Source organism: Eurypyga helias, unplaced genomic scaffold (assembly GCF_000690775.1).
Source record: "Eurypyga helias isolate BGI_N326 unplaced genomic scaffold, ASM69077v1 scaffold2405, whole genome shotgun sequence".
NCBI lineage: Eukaryota > Metazoa > Chordata > Aves > Eurypygiformes > Eurypygidae > Eurypyga > Eurypyga helias.
The window spans coordinates 498-11,100 of record NW_010250591.1 but is presented as its reverse complement, the minus strand read 5'-3'; the positions used below and the strand labels follow the sequence as shown (position 1 = coordinate 11,100).

The 10,603-nt window shown below is 52.1% G+C and overlaps 1 protein-coding gene across 1 annotated transcript; it reads left to right on the top strand.

Annotated features, from left to right (window-relative positions):
- Nucleotides 1–1,045: 1,045 nt before the first annotated feature.
- CDC23 (cell division cycle 23) lies at nucleotides 1,046–8,486 on the top strand (the record flags this gene model as incomplete). Its single annotated transcript, XM_010151705.1, has 14 exons — nucleotides 1,046–1,183; nucleotides 1,302–1,344; nucleotides 1,691–1,796; nucleotides 1,879–2,011; nucleotides 3,088–3,265; nucleotides 3,354–3,451; nucleotides 3,676–3,757; nucleotides 4,308–4,461; nucleotides 4,595–4,714; nucleotides 5,418–5,493; nucleotides 5,800–5,861; nucleotides 6,701–6,779; nucleotides 6,862–6,981; nucleotides 8,316–8,486. Coding segments are annotated over 14 exons (1,560 nt in total), but the record flags the coding sequence as incomplete, so codon positions are not given.
- Nucleotides 8,487–10,603: the final 2,117 nt, after the last annotated feature.

Here is a 10,603-nt window from a genome sequence, read left to right as displayed (position 1 = left end):
GACGGCGTTGTGCTGTAAGCTCGGCCTCCTCAGGACAGGGAAACAAGCTGCACTTCCAGCCCCGCAGGTGCCGGTAGGTCGGCGAGGTTCCTGCCTGTGCAGGGAAACTGCAGCCGCCTGACGTGCCGCAAGCACGCTTCAAGGCGGTTACCCACAAAATGTTTGTGTTTAACCGAGTGAGTTAATGTTTAATACGCAATTCCAGGGTGGGTTTCTTACTGGTGGTCATCCACGCTCTTAGAACAGCCAATTCCTGCCTTCTGGCAGCTTGCCACATTTTTTTTTTTTTTCCTGGAATCTCACTTTATTTTAAATGTTTCTGGCTAGTCTCAGCTCATGTGAGAACCAGGAATCTGATCGTGCAAGGGGATGGAGAGACTTTTGAGACCCCACCTGGAGTGCTGCATCCAGCTGTGGAACCCTCAGTATCAGAAGGATATTGACTGGTTGGAGCGAGTCCAGAGGAGGCCACGAAGATGCTCAGAGGGCTGGAGCCCCTCTGCCATGGGGACAGGCTGAGAGAGTTGGGCTTGTTCAGCCTGGAGAAGAGGAGGCTCCGGGGAGACCTTATAGCACCTTCCAGTGCCTGAAGGGGCTACAAGGAAGCTGGGGGGGGCTTTTTACAAGGACCTGTAGTGACAGGACAAGGGGTAACGGGTTTAAATTGAAAGCGGGGAGGTTTAGATTAGATATCAGGAAGAAGTTCTTCCCGGAGAGGGTGGAGAGGCACTGGGACAGGTTGCCCAGAGAAGCTGTGGATGCCCCATCCCTGGAAGTGTCCAGGGTCAGGCTGGATGAGGCTTGGAGCAACCTGGTCTAGTGGAAGGGGTCCCTGCCCATGGCAGGGGGGTTGGAACTAGATGATCTTTAAGTTCCCTTCCAACCCAAACCATTCTATGGTTCTAATGGTGCTCAAACCATCTTTGAGGATCAGGAGATGCCGCTTTTCATTTTCAGAGCAGTTCACTGATATGTTTGTAACTAGGTGATTTTTCTTAAGCACATCAGAGCTTCTGAGGCCTTAAACTCTTCTGTGTCCCTGCAGGAGGATGCTCGTGACCTGGATGCCTACACATTAGCCAAGTCTTACTTTGATCTAAAGGAGTATGACAGGGCTGCCTATTTCCTACGGGGCTGCAAGAGCCAGAAAGCTTACTTCCTGTATATGTACTCTAGATACCTGGTAAGATGGAAGGGAAGTTGCCTTCTGGCACTGCACTCCTTTGCGTACTGCTGCTAGCACTGCAGCAAACTGAAGGGATGTGGTGTTGTAATGTAATCTTGGGGCTTTTGTTTTCCAGTCGGGCGAGAAGAAGAAGGATGATGAGACAGTGGATAGTTTGGGTAAGTCTCTGGTGTGAAGGAACACAAGACAGTTATGATGAAGCTTCCAGTAATGCCTCTTCACGTACATCATCTCGGTTCTATGGCTTTCCCCTCAATCTTTGGGTAATAGTGAGCTGTAACATGATTTCTTCCATTGGCTTCATAGAGGTTACAGTTCCATCCGTTGGTTACTCTGGTAAAGAGGTGATCAGACTAAGGGATCCTCTTCTAAGAAGAGGAAAATATCCAGTCTGGGACGCCTTCGGGTCACGTCTGTGACTGTTCCGAATATACCCTAGGTGTCGCAATTGCTGTGGTAGGGCTTTTGACTGAAAGCAAGCTGTCTGACTTCCTCTTCATGCAGGACCTCTGGAAAAAGGGCAGGTGAAAAATGAAGCTCTACGAGAACTGAGAGTTGAGCTGAGCAAGAAACACAAAGCACGGGAACTGGATGGATTTGGCCTTTACCTGTACGTGTCTGCGTGGATTTCTGGCGTATTTGTGTGGTTATGCGGAGTTTGAGTCTGATTAACCTGGTAACTTCCTTCACAGCTACGGCGTCGTGCTGCGGAAGCTCGACCTGGTGAAAGAAGCAATAGATGTGTTTGTTGAAGCTGCTCACGTCTTGCCTTTGCACTGGGGAGCCTGGCTGGAACTTTGCAACTTGATTACAGATAAAGAGATGGTAAAACTTGGGAGATAGCAAGATGCGGTAACAAATTCCGAGTTTAACCTGACTCACTAACCAACAATTCAGTTGCCACAAGATTGCTGCCCACTGCTTTTCCCTGTGAGACTCTAGCAGGGGAGGCAGTCTGAGGCTGTAAGTGGTGGTGTTAAAGCCCCTTCTGTCAGCTGCTTGCCATGCTGTAGCCTGAGAAGCCGTAAACAGGCAGGGCTCGGTTTTTACCGTTCACTCGCACAGCGGCTTACGGAGCGGCTCATTCAGACGTTCTGAACTAGCTGTCAGCAGGGTTGTTACCTTGTCATGTGGAGGAGATCTGCCTAAAATACCTCGCCTTTTCCTTCTTTCTTTTGTGGCCTGAACAGATGGGTAGAATCACGGCCTTTAAAACTACAGCACTGGTGTTGTACAAAGCTGCCCATGTGACATGAACTCCTGGAGTTCTTCAGTCAAGTCTGGCTGGTGGGATATTTAAAAAGGTCGAGGGGGCGATAAGAGAGCCGTACTCGTTTGTGGGAAAAGGGAAGTGCCTTTTCTGTAAGATTCTTTGGAGCCTGTTCGCTTAGCTCAAAAAAATAGGGATAGGGTATTGCTGTTCAAACGCAGGAATAAGGTAGGATCTTCCAAAGGACTTGCGGATGTAATGGAGAAAGAAGGCCAGTAGCTGGAGCAGAAGCCAGATGCTTTCAGATTTGAAGACAATTTCTTCACTGATTGGCCAAACCAAACGGCAGTTTCAGCAGTCAGAGGAGGAGATTGGGAGTGACTAAATAGAATTATGTGTATATTGTACCGCATTTTAAACTGGATGTCTTGATGCTCCTTTCCTGTTCCAATGATCTCAATTTATAGGCATTATTCTGTATGTCCTGAGGAAGAACCTGATACTGATTCGTGGTCCTAATACTGCTCTTCTGTAGCTGGTGTTATGATTTAAGAAAGTGGTTGCAGGAAGGCCTCCTACCTCAGACCCTCTGCTAAGTTGGGGAAGGGAAGATAGTGGATTCTTTGCCACAGGTGCCTCTTGGAATACTACTGATTGTCATCTCTTCCTCCTCCTCTTTGGTTCTCGCTAGCTGAAGTTCCTGTCCTTGCCAGATACATGGATGAAAGAGTTCTTTCTCGCACACATTTACACAGAGCTGCAGCTGATCGAGGAGGCTCTGCAGAAGTATCAGAGTCTCATTGATGCAGGATTTTCCAAAAGCACTTACATCATCTCTCAGATCGCAGTTGCCTACCACAACATCAGAGGTCAGTGATGCTCGCTAACTGGTATAAATGAGCCTCCTCATGCAAACGTGGCATTTACAGTTCTTCTCCCATCTGCTGGTCTTTCCAGACATTGACAAAGCGTTATCCATCTTTAATGAGCTAAGGAAACAAGATCCTTACAGGATAGAAAACATGGACACTTTCTCCAACTTGCTGTATGTAAGGGTAAGCGCTCTCCCCGCGGGCTGCGCGTGGCAGTGGTGTTTCAGAGGTGTGTTGAGCGCTGGCAAAGCAGCTGGTGCTCTCCAGCCTCCCTGAACGCGGGCCTTCAGCTCCTGCCTCTCCGCTGCGTGAGGCAGCTGCAGTGCGTGCGTTGCTAACTGCTTAGCTGCTCTTGGAGACCGTAACGCGCTCCTCGTCTCATCCCTTGCATTTCTGTGTTTCACTAGAGCATGAAGCCTGAATTGAGCTACCTGGCTCACAATCTCTGTGAGATAGACAAATATCGTGTTGAGACCTGCTGCGTAATCGGTGAGAGCCCACGCTTCACGTCTCCTTGCTGTGCTGTCCGCGGGCTGTGCGAGGAGACCTTGCAGACGGGTGTGGAAGGGATCAGTCGGCAAGGCTAGCACGCCCGCTTGGTGATGTGCCTTCAGGCAGCCTCGGAAGCAGCCCGAGTGACAGGGCACCCTTCTCCCTCACTTCCCTGCCAAAGAGCTGCTTTAATGCTGCCACACAGGAAGGAATTATCAGACTCATGGAGCTGATAACCCGCTTCTGGTCCTGAAACTCCAGTGGAAATAATTGTGTGTCAGGACAAGGAAATTAATTTGTTAGATCATGACATGATCTAACATGGGAAGAGGATTGACCAGAACACTGGGGAATAGACTTGGGTCTCTTGAGGTTTGAATCAGACCTGCCTTTAACAGGACTCTTATACCTCTGCCACTTTTATACTTCTCTGCTGGGGTTTGTTTTAGTGGTGTGTGGGTTTTTTGGGTTGGTTTGGTTGGGGTTTTTGTCTGTTGGTGTCTCTTTTTTTTTTTTTAATGTGTTTAAATATTGTTTGTTGCTTTAGGGAATTATTACAGCTTGCGTTCCCAGCATGAAAAAGCAGCCCTCTATTTCCAGAGGGCCTTGAAACTGAATCCCCGTTATCTGGGAGCCTGGACACTTATGGGACATGAGTATATGGAAATGAAGAACACATCTGCAGCTATCCAGGCTTACAGGTATCACTTGTGTACTGCACAAAGTGGTGTTTGGGTCTGCATGTGTAAGGATTGAAGTAACATCTACTTGTTAGTCTTTTGCTGAACTCTGTCCTGGGTTTGCTGTCTGACTGGTTCTCCTTTTCTTTGACAGACATGCAATAGAGGTGAACAAAAGGGACTACAGAGCGTGGTATGGCTTGGGGCAAACCTATGAAATCCTCAAAATGCCGTTTTACTGTCTCTATTACTACCGACGGGCCCACCAGCTCAGGTAGAGTTGGGAACAGAGACTTCTATGGGTGTTCACTCTGATGGGTTGCTGCCAGCTAAGGAGTTTACACACAGGGACTAAGTTGGGCAAGGGAGGAGAATCACAGGATGCTTTGGGTGGGAAGGGACCTTATAGCCCCCGACAGCCCCATCCCCTGCCATGGGCAGGGACACCTTCCATAGCCCAGGTTGCTCCAAGCCTCATCCAGCCTGGCCTTGGACACTTCCAGGGATGGGGCATTCACAGCTTCTCTGGGAACCTGTCCCAGTGCTCCCCACCCTCTCTGGGAAGAATTCCTTCCTCATGTCCCATCTCCATCTCCCTCTTTTCGTTTAACCCCGTTCCCCCTTGTCCTGTCACTCCCTGCCCTTGGAAAAGTCCCCCCCAGCTTTCTTGTAGCCCCCCAGACACTGGAAGGGGCTTTGAGGTCTCCCTGAAGCCTTCTCTTCCCCAGGTTGAACCCCCCAACTCTCAGAACATCAGTCCTGTGTGGTTTGTACTCACTATTCCAAATCCTTCTAGTTCTGTTAGTTAGCTATAAACAAAGGCTGTGTCAGCTAAATGCCAAGGAATGCTGGTCAAGAGTATAAGGGATGTTTTGTGTCGGTGAGGACGACAGGCACTGCCAGGAGTGGATATTTCTCCCTGCTCTGAGATCAGGTGGCTGTCCCTTAAACTACACTTGGGAATTGCTCTTTTACAGACCAAATGATTCTCGTATGCTGGTTGCTCTAGGAGAATGCTACGAAAAACTCAATCAGTTGGTGGAAGCTAAAAAGGTGAGAACTGGTGTGTGGAGTAAGACACACGGGTGTCTCCCAGGGCACTCGGTGGGGTTGTGGCAAAGCTGCCTCGCCGGTGCTACTGGAAATGCACGCGGCACATTGTTGGCAGCTTCCTGAGGCCATTTCTGTGGTGTTAGGGTTGGGGAAGTTCAGCTGCAATCCAGCTAGAGCAGCTGATAAACAGTGTTCTGCGGGTGGTACAAGCCCCCTTTGCCGTGGAGTTTCCCCATTCTAAGTGGCACGAGTGGCGAGCTGGGGTCGTTTTTGTGATGTGCTTTACTGACCTGCCTTCCTTGACAGTGCTACTGGAGAGCTTACGCCGTGGGAGACGTGGAGAAAATGGCACTGGTGAAACTAGCCAAGTGAGTGTGTTGCACTGAGCTGTCGCGTTGTTCTGCCTTCTGTACTTCCCCATTGGGAATCGCCGGGCGAGCGGCACGAACGAGTGGGGTGCTGTGGGGCAGTACTGCTCTTGGAGCTGTGTAGTAAGTGGTGTCTTTCGGTCAGCAGTGACTGCAAATCCAGGCGTCTAGCTTTAGCTTTACGTTCCCCTCAGGATAACTAGAGGGAATCAGCATAATGGGGGTCGCAAGGGACCTCTGTATCCCAAGGTGATTGAGCAGGCAGTGCTGGAAATTGCTTGTCCTGTTGCAGCTCACAGCAGTCCATGGGTTGATGATGTACAGAACTGTGGGGTTTTAATTTCCCCCGCATATGGCTGGGACACTGGGAAAGGGTCTGATGGGAAATAAACGTGAACGCTCTGACGTCAGCACTGACTTTTGATGGGGGTAAAGCAACAACATGGAAAAAGGGAAGGGAAAGGGCAAGTGAAAGGTGAAGCTGCTGTGCAAAGACTTTTGGGATGTAGCAGGGGAGGAGGGAGTGCTGGAGGAAATAGCCAGAGTAGGATGGCAAAGGCCTGTTAAAAGCTTTGAACACGTAACAGCCTGAAGAGAGGTCCCTGCGTTGGTTGCCAGTGCCCCGAGCAGTTAGTATCTGCCTAGCTCCCTCCCCGGTAACATTCCAAGCTGGCTCATCTCTTTCCATGAGGGGCAGTACGTGGTGTGTGTCGTACAGGTTCTGAAGGCACAGGCCTGGCTTCAGTCCTGGCTGCGCTGAGTAGGCACTTGCTTAGCGACCAGGAAGGTCTGCAGCACCGCACTCTTGTTCCAGCGGCCCCTGTTTTCTCCTTTTCTAGGCTGCACGAACAGCTGAATGAATCCGAGCAGGCGGCTCAGTGCTACATCAAATACATCCAGGATATCTATTCCTGTGGGGTAAGATGGTATCTTGGCACTAAAAGGAGCAGTACGTGTGGTGTAGAACACTCACGGGTGACGGTTCTCGCCCTGTCTGCAGGAGATCGTGGAGCACCTGGAGGTGAGCACGGCGTTCCGCTACCTGGCCCAGTACTACTTCAAGTGCAAGCTCTGGGATGAAGCCTCGGCTTGTGCACAGAAGTGCTGCGCCTTCAATGACGTGAGTAGCCGCACGCTCTTGGGTGTTTCTCAGGGGCTCTGTGGCCTTGATCTTGGCTCCCCTCGGAGAAGGAGGAATCCCCTGTTGAAGGAAGGAGGGCTGTCTGCCACGCAGGTCACCCCTGGGTGGTGGGGTGTACCTCATCATAGTGCTGCTCCTGATTGACAGAGCCCATGGCACAGGGGGTAGGTAGTCAGACTGAACCGTGTCTCCTCGGAGCTCACTAAAGAAAGAATCTGAGGCTCCACTTGGCGCTGGAAATGGGGGTGAGGAGGTGGATAAATGCTCAGACTGCCACACTGTGTAGTGATGTGCTCACGTGGCTCCAGAGGATGAACAGTACTGGGCTTTTGTCTGACTCCGTGTTCTGAGGTGGTCTGTATCCTAGTGGGCGATTGGGGATTTTTAGCCTGGCGCAGGGTGTTCTGCCTGTCCAGACAAAGCTGCCTGGAGCTCTGGAGAACCCCAGCGCAGGTTATTTGAAGCTTCGCCAGTCTATTTACTGCTCTTGTGAGCAGTACTCTGCTCTTGTGAGACCCCACCTGGAGTGCTGCGTCCAGCTGTGGAGCCCTCAATATCAGAAGGATATTGACCACTTGGAGCGAGTCCAGAGGAGGCCACGGAGATGCTCAGAGGGCTGGAGCACCTCTGCTATGGGGACAGGCTGAGAGAGTTGGGGGTGTTCAGCCTGGAGAAGAGAAGGCTCCGGGGAGACCTTATAGCACCTTCCAGTGCCTGAAGGGGCTACAAGGAAGCTGGGGGGGACTTTTTGCAAGGGCCTGTAGTGACAGGACAAGGGGGAACGGGTTTAAATTGAAAGTGTGGAGGGTTAGATTGGATATCAGGAAGAAGTTCTTCCCGGAGAGGTTGGGGAGGCACTGGGACAGGTTGCCCAGAGCAGCTGTGGATGCCCCATCCCTGGGTGTCCAAGGCCAGGCTGGATGAGGCTTGGAGCAACCTGGTCTAGTGGAAGGTGTCCCTGCCCATGGCAGGGGGGTTGGAACTGGATGGTCTTTAAGGTTCCTTCCAACCCAAACCATTCCATGATTCTATGATTCTATCTGTGCTGGGCTATTTAGACAGCTTCAGTGGTTAGGGGTACCACTGAAATACCTGAGTGACGTGCGGATCAGGAGAGAAAAGGATAGAAGGTTAAAAGAAAAACCGCATATGCTTTTACGTAGCAGACAGAAAGAGAAACGAGGACGGTTGTTTACTGCCCGCCGCCCTGCGGAGCGGCAGACTACTGTAACCAGCACCGCTTACCTACCAAATGTGACCCAGAAACCACCCATCTGTAGATGTAATGGTTGGCTTTTACAAATTGGTTTCAGACTAGGGAAGAAGGCAAGGCCCTGCTGCGGCAGATCCTGCAGCTTCGCAACCAAGGAGAAACCTCATCCACGGATATTGCTGCTCCCTTTTTCCTCCCTGCGTCGTTGTCAGCCAACAACACTCCCACACGTCGTGTCTCCCCACTCAACCTGTCCTCTGTAACCCCATGAGCTGTGCCGATACGTCTGACCTGTGTGCCGCGCGCGACACTGCGGGTGGCGCTTGCAACCACTTGCGTCTTCCCAGGGACAGTTGTACAGTCACTTGCCTTCGCGTGCAGGGCGGGGGTCACCGGAGCCCGCAGCCGACGGCGGGTGTGCCCCAGCAGGCAGAGGGGCAGCCTGTGTGAAAGTGCCTGTGCTGGGCTGTGGGAACCTGCTGTGCTTCCCAGAGTCATTCCAGTCAGAGGGCAGACGTGTTCCAGCGCACAGGACTGCTCCCAACTGAGGGACTGGGAAGAGCTTGTCTGCCTGAGACCAAGTACAGCTGAAGTTTGGTTCTGCCCTGTTACCTCTGGTCTTTCCTGACCTTCCTTGGGTGAACTCCTGGTGGTCTCCTTGCTGTCTCCGTCAGAACCTGTTACCCCCCTGGCTGCTTACGGACTTGGGCCTGTCTTGAAGGACAGGGAAGATGTGCAGTAGCTACAGGCCCTTGGATATAGGGGCCACGTCTGTGTTGGAGGACTGAGAAGTGTTGGAGGAATTCCAGGTAGCCATGGGTGACCGCGGTCTGCTGTTCTGTCTGTGGGTCTGGTGTACTTTGGCTTTCCCTGGAAAAGCAGCCAGTGGGATAGCACAATTAAAAATCTAGTGGTTAAGTTACTGTCCTTGGGCTTTTTTCTGGTGCAGCGTTCGTGTGGGCTGTAGCAAAGGGAGTTATATGAAGTGTGAGGGATGGTTTTGTTAAGGATCGCCACGTCTTGCGGACAGTATGGCGTGGGGGTTCTTCCCGGGCAGCGCTGCTGCTTCTCCCTCTTCACGCATCCAGCCAAGTGTACGGCCGAGTGGGAATGGCAGAGGTGCCTGCACGTGGCCAGGAAGGAACAGAGCGATGTAAAGGGCAGAGCCCTCAGACACCTGCTGCCAACAGAAGCTGAGGAAGTGCCCCGATCTGGCTCCTGCTGGCGTAATGTTTGTTCCTGGGTCGTCGGTCTGTGCTTTCCGTGACTCAAGTACACGTGCACGTTCTCGGCACTCCCCCGCCTCTGCCCATGACCTGAAGTCCCTTGGGTACCCATGTCTAGACCCTGGGTGCCTGGATGGTGGGTTTCTCCTGGTCGCTGGCTCGTCCCAGCTGAGGTGGCTGTGGAACATACGCACGTGTGTGCACAGACGCGGAGGGAACCGGCAGCAGTAGTGGTTAATTAACAAAAGGGTAGAACACAGGACAGTGAGGAGTTGTGAGTCGCAGCTGGAGGACAGTACTGACCCCCAGCCCGCTCTGACTGCTGCAGGAGCCTGGCTGTGCGCTAGTCCATGGGGCCCGATGACGTGCATCCGAGGGTCCTGCGGGAACTGGCCCGTTAAGTTCCTAAGCCACGATCCATCGTGTTTGAGAAGCTGTGGCAGTCTGGTGAAGTTCCCAGTGACTGGAAAAGGGGAAATGTGACCCCCATTTTTGAAAAGGGAAAAAAGGAAGACCTGGGGGAGCTACAGGCCGATCAGTCTCCCCGCTGTGCCCAGCAAGACCGTGGAGCAGATCCTCCTGGAAACTAAGGCACGAGGAAAACCGGTGATAGTGACAGCTGACGTGGCTTCACCAAGGGCTGAGCGTGCCTGACAGACTTGGTGGGTTCTACGATGGGCTTATGGCCTCAGTGAATAAAGGGGGGGGAACTGATGGCATCTACTGGACTTGTGTGGTGTTTAGACTGCACAGCGTCCTTTCCTCTTAACGTGGATGGATGGATGGAGCACTTGGTGGATAAGGAATTGGCTGGATGGCCGTGCTCAGAGTTGTGGTCAACAGTTCGCTGTCCAGGTGGAGACCAGTGCCGAGTTGTGTCCCTCAGGTCCGTATCGGGACCCAGACGTGGTAAACGTGCTATTTAACGTTTTTGTCAGCGACACGGGCGGTGGGGTTGAGTGCACCCTTGGCAAGTTTGCCAGGGAACCCTGGCACTGGGAGTAAGGCCTGAACTCTGGATTAAGGGGGTCTGATGGAATTTGGTGGTCAGGGTGGAGGACTCGGCCTCTGTCACTAGTTTGTTCTGATTTTGCCACTGACCAGGGTCCCACGTTGACGATGTGCAAACCCAGCACCCGGCTAAACCGCCTGTTAGTTGCCA